This window comes from Hydra vulgaris, chromosome 09 (assembly GCF_038396675.1).
Source record: "Hydra vulgaris chromosome 09, alternate assembly HydraT2T_AEP".
Taxonomy (NCBI): Eukaryota; Metazoa; Cnidaria; class Hydrozoa; order Anthoathecata; family Hydridae; genus Hydra; species Hydra vulgaris.
In genome coordinates, this window is record NC_088928.1 from 15,335,001 (window position 1) to 15,356,694 (window position 21,694).

General features: G+C 25.0%; 1 protein-coding gene across 1 annotated transcript in view; it reads right to left on the bottom strand.

The window, feature by feature from the left end:
- The window catches only part of LOC101240707 (triokinase/FMN cyclase), a 70,931-nt gene that overhangs the window by 20,972 nt on the left and 28,265 nt on the right, over nt 1-21,694 (bottom strand). Inside the window, exons 6-9 of the mRNA XM_065804817.1 lie at nt 18,050-18,084; nt 9,476-9,548; nt 9,255-9,344; nt 3,423-3,539 (exon numbers count right to left, since the gene is read on the bottom strand). Coding sequence (XP_065660889.1) covers nt 3,423-3,539; nt 9,255-9,344; nt 9,476-9,548; nt 18,050-18,084 — 315 coding nt within the window. The remainder of the gene's footprint in view (nt 1-3,422; nt 3,540-9,254; nt 9,345-9,475; nt 9,549-18,049; nt 18,085-21,694) is intronic.

Consider the following 21,694-nt stretch of genomic DNA (forward strand, 5'->3'; position numbering starts at 1 on the left):
CTTATGTTAAAAAAGCTTGAGTAAATTTTGAAAGTTGTTTAGGCTTATTTTCAAAAAAAAAAACTTTTAAGAAGTTTTAATTCAATAAATTTATTTATTACATCATGTTGTACATAACTCTGCATATCATTAGTTACTTAAAAACAATACTTCTATACAATGTTAATGATTGCTTAATAGAAATTTTTTTATCAACATTATCACTATTCTTCAATATTAATTTTTATAATATTGGTTTTTATGTTTTGAGTTAGTAAAACATTTTTTAAACTAATTTAGAAAACATAAAGTTTATTTTTTAAATAAGAAAAAGATTTAAAAGTTTTTTGAGTATTCTTTTAAGAAATAAAATTAAAACTTCAATTCGCTAAAAAAAATTACAACTTAGTCTTAAAGATTCAAAGTTGCAAATTAAACAATGTAAGCTGTGGTTATTAATTCAAGCATTTAATTTATAGTAATTTGTTACCACTTTTAAATAATTGGACTGCCAAATAAATTGATTAATATATTTTTTAAAGTCAACTAAAAGTCAGTTTAGTCGAAATACAGTAATAAAATTTTTTTTTTAAATAAATTGAAATAAAAATAATAAAATAAATTATATTTGTTTTCTATTTTATAAGCCAGCATAGAATGGCCCTTGGATTGGCCCTGTATTTATGAAAATTACAACATAGAGTAGGTTAACCGAAAACCATAACCGAAAGTTTAATTAGGTATAAATATTGCTAACATGCCATGAATCACATAAAACTTTAGGATAGTGAACCAAAAATTAGGTAAAAGTTATAATAGTACATGCTATTGCTATTGAATGAACAAACAAAAATTAAAGATTAAAAAAATTAAATCAAATAAAAAGACAAGAAGTTGTTAAGATTATTCACTCAAATAAATCAACTTTTAGATGATTAAAAGTAAAGCCATTAAATTGATTATTCAATTTTTTATTGTCAACTAATATAGAACTTCAACTAGTCAATTTAGTCAAAAGTTGGATAATAATTGTTAGTCAAAAGTTGGCTTATAACCGTTAGTCAAGAGACTAAACTTGAAAACACTAATTTCTAGCTATTTCACACAACGGGTTTTCTTGTGGTGTAAAAAAAACAGCTAATATTTATTTCTAAAGTAATAAATTATTTTACAACTATAATATTTATTGAAAACAACATTATTGATCTTTCAGTTGACCTCAAATATAAGTTCATTTAAACCTTAAAGTCAATTTTTTTAATTCAACCCTGTAGTGTTTTCTTTGCTTTTGTTTTTAGATTTTTTAAAATTTTAAATGATACGTTTTTAACAACTTGAGTAACTTGCAAACTCAGCCAAAAAAATCTAATAACCTGGTTAACAACTTCAAATAACTTGAGCAACAACTTTTAATGATTTCTAACTGTTTGTAATTCTTTTATCTGTACAATGTCTTAACTAGTTTACTAAATTAATTTTTTTTAGCTTAATTAGTTTTAATTAATTTAACAATTGGAGCTAATTAAAATTTACCTGATAACTACTTAATCTTTTTAAAACAATAAGAAAAGATCAGAGTACAAAACTATTGCAACTATACTAACTATATACTCCCAAAAATAATTTGTATTAATCAAGTCAAAAATAATCAGTATTAAACAACTTTAGTTTTGTTTTCAGATATTTAGTTTGCACTAAAAATATAATAAAAATTTCAGTTTTTTATTTGTTGTTAAAATGAAGACTTTTATTATAGTGTGGTATGAATAAAATGGAAACATTTGAAGAATTTATTTATGTTCTTTCTTAGAAAAGATTATTTTATTGCAGTAATTAATCCCTTTAAAAAGTAATAGTACCATCGTATATATCATAAGCAAATTTCGTTAAAAATTATCTCAAGTATAAAGTTCTCTTTTTTGAATGTTTTAAAAAAATTGAACAAATTATTTATACCAATCTGCTATTTACTATTGCACATTTAGGTCAGCATATAACTAATATATTTTGCAAAGTTTTATTTTCAGAAGTGCGCCAAAAAAAAAATGTTAAAAACAAAAAAATTTTTGGCCACAAAAAAGCTCCTTTATAAGTAGATATTGCCTGCTAAAATCCTCTCAGTTGATCAATGTATTGAATCCTTAGCCTATTTATGTTTTTGTTAGTATTTTTTGTCATAAGTGATATTTCTTATACTTTAGTCACTGATAATTTCATACTGAAATATTTTTGGTGTAAAACTAAAATAGCCAATTTAAAATATGCATATAAAATTAATACTTGGGTATTATTACACCTTCCATTAAATAGACTTTTTTTGTACTCTTTGTTCAAGATAAAACATTCTTGGCATGATATCTTTTATTGGTCATTGACATGTTACTTACTGACTGCCCATCCAGAATTGCAGAACTTAACATTAGTCAACCTTTGATTGCACTTATATGGAATTTCTAGTTCAAACCATTAATCACACCTATTATCATTAACCAAACCAGCTCAATATGGTGGTAATTATAAAAATTTAGACAAATTTATTGCAGATGTGAAATAGAGGAAGCAACTTAAAAAGTTCAAAAGTAATTCCATTATAATAAACTCATTAAGTTCTGATACAAGTAAGGCATATTTAAACTTGAACCTATTCAAGTTACATTTACTTATAAACAAAGATCAAAACTAAAATGGTTTACAACAGAAATCTTACACATAGCTCATTTATAGACATTTATTTACAAAGCATAATGTATTTTCTCGCTGAGAAAATACATTATGCTTTCATTCCCTCTCTAAGAAAAAATTGACCTGGGCTTAATAAAATTTTTTATAAAAGCAGAATGCCTAAATAAAAATATAAGTCTTACTTCTCTAAAGTTTTCCAAGCAGGACTAATCATATATGCAAGATTATTCAATATAGTATGCAAGATTATTCAATCTGCACATAATGAAACTGCTATTTGCTATTGCAAATTGAATCAATTGAAGAAACACAAAACAAGTGACCCAGACGAAAGTCCAGATATTTTCAATGAATGTGTTACTGAATTAGCATGGTTTATTTCCTTTCTGATATTAACTTCATTTTGAAACAGGTATAAAACTAAATACTTGGAAAAAAGCAATCAATGCAATAAAAAAAGCAACAATCTTATTAATGGCTATATTATGTAACACCATGGACTATAATATGTAACACCATGGACTGTCAAAAAAATATGACTCACCTTGTTAAATAAATTTTGATTTAGAAGTATCAACACAATTTTATCACCATAAATTGTAATGTATAACACATTACAATTTATGATGAAGTTCAGATATTACATATTGGCAAGTTTTATTCAAAAAACTGAACTTATGTTTTAAAATAAAACCATATTGCTTTTTATGACCTGTTATTGCATAATAAGCTTAGAATGGTAGCCTAAAAACATAATTTACCTAAATAATTCAAGCGCTCTGGATTGGATATCATAATCGTCAAAGAAACACCAACCATATCCAGAGAAGTCACAAAACTACCAACATAACTTCGAATTATCGAAACTTTCAGTGATTCTAAAATAAACAAAAACATCTATACTCCATTTGCTTAATTTAGAAAAGAAAAAAAATTAAACAACAGTTATGTAAAATATACAACAAACTTGATAAAATTATTCAAAAAAATTTTAAACTTGATTTAGTAAAAAAGCAATTTATAAAAAAAAAAATACAAAAGAAATTTTTAATTTTCAAACAATTTTTAAATTTATTTTGTTGTTGCTAAAGTAGTTTGAAGCTTTTCTTAAAGATGAAGAAAACAAATCATACAAGGTAAAGTAGTTTCTGAATGGAGAGAGACTGTAAGCGGAGAGCCGCAAGGAACAATAATTGGGATTCTTTTACTTGTAATATTCATTAATGTATAGATCATCCAGGTCATGTTTTAAAAATCTGGAAAATTGTTTGGGTAAAATATCTGAAATATATTTTCCCTGATTTTACCTGAGTTGTTTTTAACTTTTTTTTTCCAAACTTTTCTTTATTTTTCTGTGAGTAATGAGTAAAAATGCTTGAAAAACAAAAATAACCTGAACTCATATATATATATATATATATATATATATATATATATATATATATATATATATATATATATATATATATATATATATATATATATATATATATATATACTAATCTGTGGACAATGAATCATTCCTAAAAAAAAACAACTTCAAAAAAGAGTTTAATTTTCCTCTAACTTACTAAACTTAAAAAGTATTTCAAAAGCAAATAAAATGATGAGGTTGCTGAAGAAGACATTTTCTCAAATAATGTTCATATACTCAAGTTATTATACACAACTTTTGTTTGATCCCTAATCAAATTATAGTGCCAAATTGGTCTCTTACTTTAAAAGTGAAATTGAGGCTAGGGAAATAGTGTAAGATTGTGCAACTAGAATCGTTCTTTCGTTGAGGAATTTGAAAAATGACTCAAGGCTTGAATTAACACAAAAAAGTCTAAACAAGAAAATTTTTAAACTTTTTTTTTTAATGCCATTTTTTTAAAGTACAAAATTGTTTCTTTTGCACATTAATTTGTAATTGAAATTTTTAACATGATACCTCATAATATTTTTGTTTGGTGGGGTTTATAACAGCATAATTTACTGTTATAATTTATAACTTAAGTTATAATTTAAAGCTTAAGTTGCAGTTATAGTGTGATGAGCAAGTAACACATTAAAAATAAATTTAGCACACAGTATTACTTTTAGTAACTGTTTTTACTTAACATGATACTTAAAAAAGTAATAGTAAAAACACAAATATTACAATATTCAAACCACTTTGAACAGTTATAAAAAATTATTTAATATGCTGTTCGTGCTGACGATAAAACACATTTTATTTTAAAAGCATATCTTTCAATGTCGTGTTTGTAATAATTTAAGCAAAGCCTTAGTTGAGCTAAAAAGATTAGATAGCATAGCTGACATGAGTATATTTTACGATATTGAACTTACTGAAGAAGATATCATTGATTATAAAGAATATTTAATGTGTGATTGTCTACAGAAAATTTTACTACCCTGGAATTAAAAAATGAGGTTAATAACCACATTTATTTTGAAAATAAGTATCTTTCGAATATTAATCTATCATTTTTATAGTGTTACTAAAATTTAAATAAAGTTTACTTTTTTTGAGAATCCAATTTTTCAAATATGTTTTTAAAATTATCTTCAGAAAAATTATTACTCGGTTGTTAGTGATAGTTACATTGTGATTTGTATGAAGTATAGTTCTGGAGACAAGAACCATTTAGCTTTTCCTGATGTTATAAAGAAAAAAGACATTGAAGTCGATTGTGAAATTCTAGCGCCATTTCCTTTAAAACAGCACGGAAACTATCATTAAAAGTAGTTAGAATTTATGACTAAAAACAATGGTGTAGTTAAAATTTTTTTATGCTTCAGAAATAACACTTTCAAGCCTTGTGCAAACTCCTAACTTAAGTTTGTTCATGCATATGTCATATGAGAATGTATTAGAAACTTCAAACTTAAGTATGTTCATGTATATGTCAAATGAGAATGTTTTACATACTTAAGTATGTTCATGCATATGTCAAATGAAAATATTTTGCATACTTAAGTATTTTCATGCATATGACAAATGAGTATGTTTTGCAAAAAATTGCAAAAAATTAAAAGTCTGTCAACGAACTGAAAAGTATATTTTATTAACTCATTGCCTTCACAATTGGGGTAACTGGGGTATTTTTGTTCCAATGCTCCAAGAACTTTTTTTAATGGGGCTTGGTGACAAGGCTAATTTATGCCTACTTCTTGCTACAACCATTTATATACTTATTTTTATTTTTGTACATGATATAAATTATTTTTTAACTGTGAAATAAACTAAAATAAACTAATTATAGCAATTTTTTGCAAAGCAAAATTTTCTTTATCATAAACTTAAGTTTGGAGTTTGCATAATGCTTGAAAATGTCATTTCTAAAGTATTAAAAAATCTTATCTACGACACTGACTCAAAACAATGACATATTAAGATAAAGAAATAATTTTTTTTTGCATTAAAAAAATGGTATTATGGATTAATAGAAAATCAATACATTCAGTTTTGGGACTTTTCCCATTTCCCATATCCCATAATAGCTGACTTTTGAACACTAGTTGAACATTTTTTGACAGTTTGGTGACTCATAAGTATTTTTGTAAGCAACAACCACTCAATTTTTTTTTAAACCATTAAAATTACAATGGAATATTCTTTCCCAGTGCTGAATTTAGGCATAGGCTGACTAGGCTGCAGCCTAGGGCCCCTAAACAAAAAAAATCAATGACATGTACTGAAACTTTTAGAATAAAACGCGCTTGAATAAATTATCAAGTCTGTAGATTGCAGCGTATATTATGCTGACCTTTTGCCCTACAGCAAAACGGAGAAGGCGAGCTTTGACTAAAATAAAAAAAAGTTAGTTTTTCTTGGTATGCATTTATTCTTTTAATTTTTTCAAACAAATTTAGCCCAAACATTTTTTTTTTATCATTCTCTTTAATATGAACACAACATGTCTTGGAGGTTTGGCTCAAATATGTTAGAAAAAATGGGAGAATTTGAATTTGTTTTTCAAAAAATCTTGGATAGAATTAACAATCTTTATCAATCTTTACAAAATTCAATAAGTTAATGCTAGATAATTGTGCGTCACTTTTATCATCTTTGATGAATTACTTTAAAAATTTGGAAGATCAGTTTGATCAAATTGAGAAAGAAGCAAAAATATTCTTCCAGATGTCGATTACAAAGTAACTAGGAAAAGACCAAAGAAAAAGTTTTGATAAAAATCCTGGCAAAGAAACGGATTTTTAATAAAAATTAAAAGTGTGATCAAAAATTTGGAGCAGAGATTTGAAATTTACAAAGATTCGTTGAAATTGACAAGGAAAATTTGAAAGCTAATATCATTAAATTTGTTAAATTGTATTATGAAGACATCAACATAAATTTATTCGAAGAAGTCAAACATCTACATTTGTTCGTGAAAACCTCCAGCAAAAATTCCAATTTGAATCACCGGGAAATTTATAAAATCATCAAGGAGAAAAAATTAAAAATTGTATTTCCAAATGTAGAAATTTTATTAAAATTTTTTTGTGTCTAAATGTCCATTAATTGCTCAAAAGAAAGATCCTTTCCAAAGTTAAAGTTTTTTTTAAATTACAACCAGTCATCGAGTTACTATGTCTCAAGTTTTCTTGAGTGCTCTGATATATAAAATGTTGGTAAAATGAAAGAAACCAATTTCGATTTCTTTCATTTTATCATTTCTAGATTTTAGAACTAATTCATTTGTTATGAAAAAAAAATAAAATAAAAACGTTTTGAATTGAAAAGCTTTTAATAAAGTTTTTATACTGCATTTAATTTTTCTTAATTTTTTTGGGAGAAGGGGCCCTAAAATATCAGCCTAGGTCCCCCCAAAATAGTGAATCCGGCATTGCCCTTTCCAAAAATAATTAGACATCTTGCAGAAGCTTTTTATGTTTTGAGATAAATGTATTTAAAGTAGGCCTCAAATTCAATATGTGATTTCAGCTTTCAGAAATAATTCAAAAAACTATGGGTTTTCCACAATTTTTTAAATAATTTTTTTTAAACGCTCGACATATACTTCCCTAATGTAAAAACAAACTTAGGATGCAGTTGTCTCTTTGCTTTTACATTTAGTTTAAAAATCATAACTCAGGAACTACAAAAATTATGTTTCTTTTTTACCCTATCAGCATTACAATATAAAAAATTGAGCATGATTGAAGGATAGCTCTTTTGAGTAAACAACACCTTTGCCTGATTTTTTCAGAAAATGATTAACAATTGCATAATAAGCAATTCCCTTCGGAGAACTAAATGAGAAACTCTCTACAATGATTGATAAACTGTTTCCTCAGAGATTAATTCTGTATGAAGAATTCTTGTTTGAATGGAATAAAGGCCGTAGCGCTTAAGTCAATAGAGATGAAATAATGATACAAGAAATACACACAGTAAATAATTAATTAGTAAGCATAATATAATTAGTTGTAATAATTTTATACATATATATAAATAAATGTTAAACAAAAACCAACACTAATTCTCTTTCCTATAAATAAGAATATAAATATTACAAAAACAATATCAAAAAATACATTGAAATGAAGAACTTTGTACTTTTTCAGAAAGTAACTCTTTACAAAGTAAAAAATAAAGTCTTAAATGTTACTCGCTACATGTAAAAGTACTGCAAAAAGTAACAAAGAATTGCAATGAAGTAATTGTACTTTGTTACACCTGTACCCTGTAAATTGTCTCACGAGGATCTATTTTTCGCATATTTTTTTTTGGAGAAATATGTAAAAAATAAAAAGCGCCAATTTTAAAGGTTCTTCAGTCACTTCTCAGTAATCTTGTAAGTTGCAACTGTAATGCAATGTTTTTGTTCATTTATGATTATGTTGATAATGTGATTTGTATCATAAAAAGATGTAAAAATATATTAAATTAAATGACAATAAACGTACTGTAGGTAAACTTACTTTTATAAAAAAAATCCAAAAACTAATCGCAGACTATTTAAAAACGAATAGCAAAGGAGCGAAAAGCAAACACCATTTACAATTGCATTGCAAATGGTGTTTGGAAATTCACAATTTGAGCACTGTGACTATAGGTTGAAATAGGTTTGAAAAATGTTAAACTAATCAATAAACTCAAGTTAAAAGCATTTTAATCTAACATTCATATTTGAATACTAGCAAAAGTTACATATTCCAAGCAAAAAACATATAAACATAAAAATATAGTTAACATATTCCGAGCGAAAAACTTTTTTTTAACATTCATATATGAATGTTAAAAAAAAGTTTCTTGCTTGGAATATGTTAACTAATGATATCGTAAGAGCAGAAACATATTTTGTTTTTATTTGATACTTTTTTGATATTTTAAAAGTTAAACTTTATATCTGTATACTAGTACTTATTTTTTTTTTATTTTCACATTTTATTTTATCTTAGTTACTTTATGTTTCCTCTCTTTTTTATGTTTTTGTGTCAATCTTTTGAAGTGTTTGTAACTACAAAAGTAGTTATTTCATTTTGTAAAATTATAATTTCATTTTATTTTGTAAAATAATAATGAATTCTGTAAATCTCATTTTTATAATTATAACCAAAAGAAAAAATTAAAAAAAAATTAAACTATATCAGAAAAATACCAAGATAATTAAATGTCTCCTTTGCGACAATTGATAACTCCAAATTTGACAATGCTCCAAGGTTGTTGACAATAAGAATTACACAAGTTCCTTGTAAAATTTTAGTCATATAACAATGATCATAACTTATTACAATAAATAAAAATAAAATTATTATAAATTAAAATCATAAATTAAATATCAAAGTTAATCAATCAACAAAAATGAAACTTATTAAATACCTTGAGTTAGTTCAAGATATTTACTTTTCATATGATCAATCATTTTTCTAACCAAGTTATGAGTTGACTCCAACTACAAAAAACAAAAAAACAACTATGTGTATTTCTCTCTCACACACACGCATATATATATATATATATATATATATATATATATATATATATATATATATATATATATATATATATATATATATATATATATATATATATATGCATACGAATACGTATGCATATATATATATATATATGAGAGAGATAGTATTAATATAATCTACATTGGTAAATAAACTAGACACATTAAATATTGATGAATGAGATTAGCAATATTGATCTCATTAACAAACGAAAACAAATCCTTTATGCAGAACTCAGAAGGTATAAACAGGTTTAATAATTCACATAGAAATTTTGCTAGGTTATAATTATATATATTAATAGGTGAGACTATCAATCTGAAGTGCATGATTTGATTTGATGAACAGTATTTATGCATTTTCAGAAGCCCATAGATGCATTCAGGGCATGATCTTGTAGGATGTTTGTTATAAACAGTTTCATCAAAAAAACTTTTACTTTTGAGCTTTTTTAAAAAAATATGAAGCTTTGTTTCTCTGCTGATGGTGACATCTTTTTTGAAAAGTTTAAAAGTTTGTTTTATCATTTATGATTCTGTGTATACCTGTTGCTATAATTTTTCCGGTATATCTGTGTCAAAATTTTTCTTACAATAAGACTTTCTTACAATAAGACAATATTGTTGTTCTTAATCCTTTATCAGGTTTAAGAACAACAATATTGGGTTTTTTGTTGTTTTTAATTGTGTGTCATAAGTTGTATATATCCAAAACTAAAAAAAAGTACTTCCATTTTTTACAACAATATTTCATATAAACACTTACTTGGTTTACACATACTTTCGATGTTTTACGAATTTTTATAGTTTTACTTCTTTTGCATATAAGATTTCAGAACAGAGCTTTCAAAATTAAGAATACTAAATCTTGTTTTCATTCTGATTTTTAATCTTTTAAAAACATTTAAAAAAAAAAAAAACATGTACTCAACTTGGCTTCTTGATAAAATGTACACATCTTATATAATCAAATCTTCTTCTAAAATAATACCTAATAGGCAAAATTTTAGATATTACTAAACTAAAGTTAAACTCCATTATCAAAAGATACTGTCAACCGGGTTTTGTAAAACCTATTTTTTACTTCACTTAAAACACCTCAGTTTTTTTTGAATAAAGATCCCTTTCCTAATGAACTCAAATCTTTCATAGTTTACAAATTAGTTTGTGCAGAATGCAACTCCTGTTAGATTGGCAAGACATCTTGTTTTTTTAAAACTCATATATTTTAACACTATGTGAAGGATAAAAACTCCCATACATTTAAAAACCTTCATTCCAATAAAGCATGCTTTTCTAAATTTAGTAATGAATACTTTTAAATTCTAGATGAATTGTTACTAAAAGGAAAATTGTGTACATAGTGGCAAAAACCAAATATAAACAAGCAAGTCAATCATGTGTGAGTGACAGTGACAGTCTAAATCATCATTAATCTTTTTCTTTTCTTTTCTTTATTTGCTTTTTCTTTATATTATTTGCTTTTACTATTGTTTTATTGGAAATTTGTTAAATTTTAATTTTAATGGCTTTTTTATTGGTTTTTGTAAAATAGTATATATAAAAAAAAATTTTAATTGATTTTTTATTTTACTGAGTGCAGAAAATTCAGTAATTTTAAACTGATAATGATATAGTCAAAACATGTATTTTTAAAAATGAAAAAATATTTTGTTTTTTGAATATATATGTATATGTATATGTATATATATATATATATATATATATATATATATATATATATATATATATATATATATATATATATATATATATATATGTATATATATATATATTTATATTTATATATATATTTAAATATATATATATATTTATACATATATATATATATTTATATATATATACATATTAATAGCCCAGTTAATGTTTAACATTGTCTTACATCAATTTAAAGTAGTTTCTTGGCTTTTCTAAACGCATTTCTTTATTCCATGCAGTCTTTCTAGCAAGGTCTGCAAGCAAATTTGAGCTGATAAAATTTTGTTAGTATTCAAAAAGAATTGATGTTGTTTATTTTTAACTTTACAATAAAAATATGAAAAAATGTTTGTTGTTAGTTGCTTTTATTTTTTTTAAATTTTATAGTTTGTTTTCTTTTTTCAGAAGAAGTTAGTGCTAAAATGACTGGTAAATTTTATTTGATATATATATGCATATTATTCTTAGAAAAAAAAATAAAGAATAAAAAAAGTAAAAAAGATTCTGCTGGAAAAAAAAATTAGTCAAAAAAATTCTTTATTCTGTTATGGTTTAAAGTACTTTATTGACGATGTTGTGCATTGTAGTTTGCATTCTTTGTTAAACTAAAAATAATTGATATTAATAAAAGTTATTTTATATATTTGAGAAACAAGTTTATTTCATAAACAGTTAATATTTATTTTATTGTAATACTGTTTTATTGTAAGTTATATATACTTACATATCTGAATAAACTTATAAAAAGATTTCAATAATTGTTTTGTTTTTTGGATTCAAATAAATCTTTAGTTAAAATATTATTATCTGTTATTTTGGAAATTGCAAATTTGAAAATTATAATAAAACTGGCCTAATTTTTATTTATTTGTTTTTGATCTTTATAGCGAATCAATTGTTAAATTAATGAGTTAAATTATAGAGGTTTATATGTAGTGAGAACAGAGTTTAATCGAACAAATTAATTTTTGCATTTTAATTTGCTAAAACTTATTTTTAACTTGATTAGTATTGACAATTCCTAAATTATAGTTTTTTAGTAAAAATATAAGAAAATGAGTTTGTTATACTATCTCTGCTTTTTTTCTTAAACAGGTATCAACTTGCATGCACATAATTTAATTGTACAAAACTGTTTTATTGATAATTTGTTATGAAAATGAATTTGTTATGAAAATGAATGAAACATGTTATAGGCTTGGTTAAACAAAATAATACTTATAGAAAAGTTAAAAAACTTACAAATATTCCATTTACAACGGTAAGAGCCATTAGAATGAAAGCTGAAAACAAGTTCAAGAGATGACAGAGAAATATTAAGAATAACAAAAAATTGGTTTAAAACCACAAAAAAGCTAGCAAATAATCTGAAAAACTTAACAGGAAACGCAATTTTACTTACATCAATTAGAAATCGCATTCAAAAGCAAGTTTCAGAGGATTTATGGCTTGTAAAAAAGCATTCTTAACAAAAAATTGTTTGAAAAGAAGAATGAATTTTGCAAAAAAGTATTATTTAATGTCGCTATCATATTGGAAAAATGTTCTTTGGTCTGATGAATCCAATTGTAACTTTAATAAAATCTGATGACGCACAAAGAGTTTGAGTGTAAGAGGGGGAAGCTTTTCATTTAAGTTGCACGAGAGGAACAGTGAAACATGGCAGTGGAAGTGTTTTGGAACCAGTTTATTAAATTTAATGTAATAAACTGGTATTTGTTTTTAGCTTAAATCTGTAATGCATTTTTTGTACAATTATTTTATGTGTAAATGTTTTTATTTCTTTGGTTTAGTTTAAAATTCTAATCAGGAAATTCAAGAGTGTAAAGGAAAATTTTACTTTTTTTTCAAAGGTTTTTTATCAAATGAAAAATTTGACAAAAAAAAGTTCTTTATAAATAATGTATAATTAAATTCTGTTTTCACTGTATCATATATATATTTTAAAGTAACTGCATTTGATTTTTTAATATATTGGTTTACAAAAGGTATTTTACATTATTGTTTTTGCTCTTTGAAATACTTTAACAAAATTGTTTTATAGATAAGAAACAAAATAAGATTCAACTTTGTGTTTCTGTTTTTATTACCAAATAACATCTTCGTTATTAGGATTGCAGGTTTTTGTTGATTGTTATTTGAACATTATTATTTGTTATCTCTTTTCAGATATGTTTTTAAAATTTTGTTTTTACAATATTAGAATAATATTTTTATTTAATTTATTTACTTTTTCTTTTTTTTAATAACAGTGACTTATGAAAGTTCTTAAAAAAAAATTATGTTCACAAAGAGTAGTAGTAATCCTAAAGAAAAAATCATAAGATTCTTTTGCGTTTATTTGTTACTACAGCAGTAATACTACTGCTAATATCACTCATTTATAATAGTGTAATTGAAATGGATGATATTAGACTTGAAGAAGTTATTAGTAGAAATACTAATAGGCGACTTAAAAATAATTGATGGTGAAGTGAAAGAAGTTAAACTGGGTTAGCTGAAATTTATTGTCATCAAAATGTAAGAAATGCTACTTGGCAAGAAGAAATTAATTTAAATCTAAATTAAGACAATGCCGTTAGGTGGGTTGAAAATAATTGTCACAGAAACGAAAGATAGGCCTAGGCAAGATAAAATTAATCATCTACAAAATGTGCAAAATACTGCGCAAAAAAGAAGAATACATAGTATATCAAGAAGTAATACTATTCTAGATTACAATTATTTAGGAGAAATGAACTAGATCTCTCAGCATTGTGGTGCTAAAAAATTTCTTAATGCAACAGATTTTTTTCTTGAAACACATTTTTATGTTACCATAATGGGATGGTAGCTTTGCTTTCATTTTTACCGTTTCATTTTATAAAATCTGAATAATTGAAGACTTCAACTATTAAGTTAATCAACAATCTGTCTAAACATAATCTTACAGAGGCAGAGAAACAGGTACTGAGCAAAGGTCTAAAATTTACCTTGTCTTCTACCTACATCCCTAATTGATTTAACTCATCAGCAATTGAAAAATTAAACAATTTAATAAATCAGTTTAATAAACTTCCTATAAACGCATCTTTTAACTTTTTTTGTGAAAAAGTTGATGAAGATTTAACAACTTTACTGAGGAAACCAAATAATAGGAGTAATTTATCCCAAACACTACACCAAGCATTGTTCTAATTGAAAATTAATAATAATATTGTTATAAAAAAAGTAGATAAAGGAGGAGGTATTTGTATTCTTAATAAAGAGGAATATATATGAATAAATATGAACGAAAAATATTTGAACTTTCAGTAGATGGGAATACATATAAACCTTTACAGTATGACCTTAAAAAAAGTAAATGTAGATCTGTGAATAATCTAATTGAATACATGGCGGCCCACCACATTTTTGATGAAAAAACTGCTAAAAAGTTAAGACCCAAAATAATGCCATGATCTCCTTTATTTTATGGCCTTCCAAAAGTTCATAAAATTAATATTTTACTCCACCCTATAGTTTCTTGTTGTGATGGGTCAAACGATAACCTGTCTAAACTTATTACAAAGTTTTTGCAACCTTTAGCTGAAACGCTCCCAGCATATTTTAAAGACAACACATTTTCTTAAAATAATTCTTGTGCTACCACACCAAAGGAGTTTTTCTTGGTTACAGCTGACATGATCTCCCTTAATACAAATATTCCACACAAAAAAGATATTGATGCTGTGAAATATATGAAAAACACCCTTAAAAGCAATAAACTCAGGAATTGTCCCTCGTTAGCTTTTATAGATATAATTTTGATTATTGTATTTCAATTTATTTACAGGGAGTTATATAGATCATGATTCAAATATGAACATTTTAAAATATATTAACATTTATAATGCCTGTCTTATTTTAGTTTTATTTAGAAATAATGTGGTTTAACCTATGAATTCTAGGTCACCATGTTTTAGAATATGTGGTCAACTTTTTCATTGTGCAGGTAATCTTAGGCCAAATCAAGATAATTCCCCAAAATATTATTAACTGTATATCTATGACTTATTTGCTGCAATAAAATTTTAGAGTACAACAACATAGCAATGAACTTTGCTTACATGACATAATACTTCATTTGTAAACTACAGTTAGTGAAGTTGCAGTTGTATTTGTTAAAGAAAAATGGTGCTCCATCTGCATCCGGGAAAGGTTTTTACCCAAAACATCATTTAAAAGTTATATTAAGTATGTCAGCTAGTTTAGATTCTATAGTTTATTCACTTTTTTTTCAATGAGATGGCATAATCAATTGGTGCACTACCCTGAACATGCAACACTGGTTAGAAACCATGTTAAATTATCTTAGTTTTACAATTATGGACTTTTTTTAGGACAAAACTTTTGTTCAATATTTTACGGCAAGAAATTTCATCAATATGCTATTGAAGCATATGTTAAGATTGAAGAGCAGTGCCTTGCTTCAATAGAAATAATCAAAGAAAACTGAGAGGCATGCAGTGTAATGCCTTACACAAACATGCAAACAACCTTGGAAACAATCATAATGTTAGACCAGGGTGCATTATAATTTTCAATTTACTAAAGAAGTCTTTAAAAAGACTTTGAAGAAGCTATGGCTATAATTAAAAAGTATTTCATTACTTTCGCCTGAAACCCAATATAGTGGTGTGAGATAAAAAAATTAACAAACTTATTTTAAAATGTTGTTAATTTATAGTTTATGATAAGTGTGTTTACATTTGTAATAAAATAAATGTTAACAGTTTATAAAATATAATATTTTCAGAGTTTTTAGATATTTATATTCTGCTTTTCTGTTTTAAAAGTGGTTTTAGTTAGCAGTGTGTAGAACAAGATTGTTATCCTTGCCAGTCAAGCTATGTTACTAAGTTGTAGTATTACTTGGCACCATTTAACTTAAATATGAGTATATATATATATATATATATATATATATATATATATATATATATATATATATATATATATATATATATATATATATATATATATATATATATATATATATATATATATATGTATATATATATATATATATATAATATATATATATATATATATATATATATATATATATATATATATATATATATATATATATATATATATATATATATATCTGTGTGTGTGTGTGTGTGTGTGTGTGTGTGTGTGTGTGTGTGTGTGTGTGTGTGTGTGTGTGTGTGTGTGTGTGTGTGAGTGTGTGTTATAATTATTATATATAATTAGTATCAAAATATAAATACCAGAACTTTGTTAAATTATATCTTTTTTTTTTTCTTTTTCTTCCTTCAAAGTTACCTATTTTAATTTTTTGGATCCATCAAATAGGTGCTAATTTTTATAATTTAATTGAAACTTTATGTTTATCTAGTTTTTATTATACTCTACTTTTTGTTTCTCATTACTTTCAAATATTCTACCATATCACATGATCATACATATCACAACTGATAAGTTTAAGATTATTATAATAACTTTTTTATTATTAGTTTTTATGACTATTATTTATTAAATTATTATCAGATTTATTATATATATATATATATATATATATATATATATATATATATATATATATATATATATATATATATATATATATATATATAAAAGTTTTAGTATTAGTCACTACATTGTTTTTACAAATCAAATTTTATTAAATTATCAAAACTGATTATAATTATCCTAAAGTTATATGACTTTATATTTTTAAAAAATTCAAACATAACTGTATTCTTTTTTTTTGTTGTCATTGCTTTATTAGTTTACTTACTGTTGAAACATGGTTTTCATTTAGTAAACTTATATGATATAAAATTTACTATGCTAATCATTAGTCAACAGTTATGAAGAAGCTGGAATTCTAAACTATTGAGGTAAAAATAATTTTGATTAGTGGTAACATTAAAATGCCTTTGCGATATTGTGCTATAGCTAATTAGTGCTACTATATTGTTTCTGTCATTAAAAATAAAAATTTTAGTTATGCTTATAATAGTTTGTTATATGTTTTTAACTTTTTTTAAGCCTGTGCCTTTTAATAAAGGAGAGCATTATTGGAACACTCTGTTATTACTAAGCTCTTTTTGTATTTTTGTATATTTATTTTTTGGTACCATAATTGATAATGACCATGTTTAAAAAATGTTTTACAAGTCACTTATTATTTCATGCTTTATGAATCCCATGAGTCACTTACTACTTCATGATTTATGAATCCTAGTTGTTCTTACAGATTTTTGAAATAGAACTTAAAATTTTTGAAAATATCAATAAGTAATGATTGCTGAAATATTGGTCATATTATTTGATTATAATGATCAAATTTTAACCCATATAATATTACTATTGTGTAGAACTAGGGTGTTAAGCCTAGTTTTACACAAAAGTAACTTTTCTTTTCTTTTTTTTTTAGTATTGGCAGGCTGTAATTGGCTTTCCTTCTTTGTGCCTGCTGTTATAACTGATTTTAAAAAGAACCTAATAACTTAAGTTATGTAGCCTTTTTATATCAATAACTAAATTCAAAGACAAATAGAACTGAGCAAAACTAAAAAGATTATACATAGATAAATTTGTATTTTATAATATTTATCAGATAATATATAAAGTTAAACTGTTATTAGTGATTTATTTACTAATAACCAGGGTTGCTTACTGTTAGTATATTTATAAATACATATATAAAAAATATGTCATGATACCTTGATTTGTGCAGCACCAGGTTCACCATGAATACCTTAATACAAAAAAGCCACTATTTTAACAATAATACAAACTAAAAATAATTTTCTTATTACAGTTATTAATTATCTAATTGCATATTTTAGTATCTGGCAAGGCGTAGTGAGCCAAGTAGTGGATAAAACAATAAAAAATATTATTATATTAAAAACTATATAATAAAACAAATTCATAATACACTATTGTCCTATTTTAAAACTTGTTTGGAGTATAAATATAAATTTTTTTTTTAAACAAAAAAAAGTGGAAAATTTTTAATTTTTATTTTTTAGTAAATGTATTTTATTAGTACTTTAATAATTCTTTTTATAACTTTTATAATTATAATTTTTGTAATTTTATAATTATTATGTGTATACAGAATTTGTTTACATATAAAAACTTTTTAACAGTATAACTTTTTTTTAAAAATATAAGGTAAAGATCAGCATTTATAATACTCTTATAAACTGGCTTTAAAATAGTGAGGTAAAATTTTAACGTTTAATAATTTTATTTTGCACAAAAAGTGTCACATTTTAAAATTATAAAATAAGGCCATTACACATATTAAAACACATATCAAAAATTTTAAATTGTATCAAAATTTAAAGAACCTACGGGAGCCTATAATAAATGCTTGAACTTAAATGCAATATGCATACAACCAATTTGAATTATATACATTGCCACTAGTTTACCCTTTTGGGTTTATTTAAATTTTTTTAAATAATGAATTTTACCAAACAAAAATACATGTTTCTTTGTTATTTAATTCAATACAAATTGCTTTGCTTTCCTGTTTTTTTGCTTAGTAATAATACGAAAATTGGTAACATTCACAGATTCAAACAAGAAAATAAACTAATTCCTAATGGTATATTATTCTTTTCATTGAGAATAACTCTTCTAGTTTCTGTAGTAATTAAATTAGAGGATTCTGAGTGCAAAAACTTTATATTGTAAAAAGTGGATAGTTGTAAACAATAATGATACTTATTTTGAGAGAAGTAATGAAAATTGGCTGGTACAAGATTTTTAATATATCTACAGTACATTAAATGCTACATCATCAGTTAATAAAGTTGGAAGACTGTGTTGCTTTTTTTTGTAAAGCTTGTAACAAAACAAAAAAATAAATCTTAATAATTAACAGTTTATTGAGTACGAATTATTTAATAACAGTTATTGAGTCCCGAAATGGTGGTATATCAAATCAATATACAAGCGTCTAAGAAATGGTCTAATAAAAAGCATCTAAGAAAAAGGCTGCCACATATATCCTTTATATAATGATACAAGATCATCAAAAGCTAAATGCTATCCAAGAACCTTTATGTAGATGACTCTTCAGATAAACATACTGCTAAAAGAACTAAAACACATGCTTGAAAGGCTATGAGATGTACAAACTCCTGTGCTAATCACAATGCCTAAAGAACAACCAATGCCAACATACACATAATCTTTCTTTAGCAATGCTTCTTGTACCTCTGGCATTATGAGAACATTATAGTCATCCAGAGCATAAATACAGTAGTTCTTAATAGTAAAAAAAATGGTGTCAATTCGAGAGGTTTGATATTTTTTCTAACGTTTGTTCAAGGCAATAAAATCCCTTTGGAGCCCAACTGTACTTTATTCCTTCAGATGGATTCAGTTTCAGTTTAATTCGGGTGCCCTTCCTTTTGAATACAAACTCTGGTTTAACAACAGCACACAAATCACTAGATACCTGAGTAAAGCAGTGATCCTTTGTGTCATAACCTGTAATCTTAAGCCTGGACCATCATCTCAAGTTGGAAAAAGTTATTTGGCATCTGTTAGTTCTATAAGTTTGCAAATACCTTGTAAGAAGCAATGGTTGATGTCATCATACACAATATCAACTAATATGGAACAGTAAGAAAATATTGATATGAAAGTAGCAAAAAATTTTCTTCAGTGCAAATGTATCATTTAAAACATCTGAAAATCAAGAATTTATAGACATGATCAATTCATTGAGATCATTGAGGATATAATCCACCTAACTGTAAAATACTTGGAGGAGAGCTCTTAGAAAAAGTTTACAAGGAAGTAAACAACAAAATGATGGATTAACTTAAGGATGGAGTAGCGTTACTAATGATCCTATTATCACTCATAGTGCATATGATAGACTTAAGTCTCAAATTTTATGCTTTACTAATTGTGCATCAAATAAAAAACAGCTAAGTATTGTACCAAACTCTTTTGTAATGTCATTAAAAATCTTAAAGAAACATACAACAAAGAAGTATTTGCTGTGGTAACAGATAATGAAAATAAGATGAAAAAAAATAAGAGATTTAATCAAAGAAATGTATCCAAATCTTTTAACATATGGGTGTTCTGCACATTATTTAAATCTTTTGGAAAAAGAAGTAACACACCCAGACGTCATCAAACATGTGGTTGAAGTGCAGAAATATTTTCGCAGTACACATCAACCACAATGTAAACATTTTGTATTAGTGGATTATAAACTTCAAGTATAAAAAATATATAAAAGTTCAAGATTAACTATTCAATTTTTATTTTAAGGGATGGTTGTGTGAGAAAGGAGAGCATATGCCTCAGTTACCAAGCGATACCAGATGGAACACCCCAATTGACTGTATAGAAACATACATAAAAAACTACCAAATTTATGTTGAAATAATATATAATCATAATAAACATATCAAAATCAGTAAAATTATTGAAAATCGAGCAATATTTAGAGAAGCTAACAGACTTCAAACCCAACTCAAAATATTTGGTGTTGTTTTAGATCAAGTATTTAATTTTTTTATATTTAAATTTTTGTTACATAATAAGACTTTGTAAGTGTAAAGAAAATGTAATAAAAATAAAAATGTTAATTTGATTAAATAAATAAAAAATAAATTTCTTCTAGATGCAAAGTGACAGCTGTCACCTATCAGAATGTGTGAGTAGTGACTCTTATCTCTGAACAACCATGAACTAAGTCATTGCCGCATAGCTATCAAGAAAAGATCTAATGATGCTATTACACCTATCCATTATCTAGCATACATGAACAATCCTTGCTTTTTGGGTAAAAAAAAGTTTTGCATTAAAAATCAAAAAAGTTTATTTTTACACCTAAATGCTAATTGGAATTTAATTTTTTTTTTTCTTTGGCAAAAACCTGCTGATTGAAAATGAGGATGAGGCTGAAGAATGGCTTTACAATCATTATGCTGATTTTGTACCTGGGTTGATTTTGCTTAAATCAAAGGATTGTGATGCGTATCCTAAAAGGATGTTGAGCAATCAAATTATATCAACAATACTGTAGAGTGTTTGGTAGTCTATCATTAACCAAAGAAATGAGAAATCAGTTCAGAAAAAAATCCCTGAAGGATTTTGTAAATTAATTTCTAAACTTCAAACATGCCCGGCTAGCTCAGGATGAATAGAAAGAATATTTTCCATGTTTGGTTTTATCTGGTTAAAAGTTAGAAATAAATTAGAAAGTGAAAAGGCTAAAAAGCTTGTGCAAATATATAGACAGTAATCAAAAATAGAGTTGCTTTTGTAAAAAGTATAAAATATCAAAAATATAATTAGTCTTGTCAAAGTATTTTTATTCTAAAAAA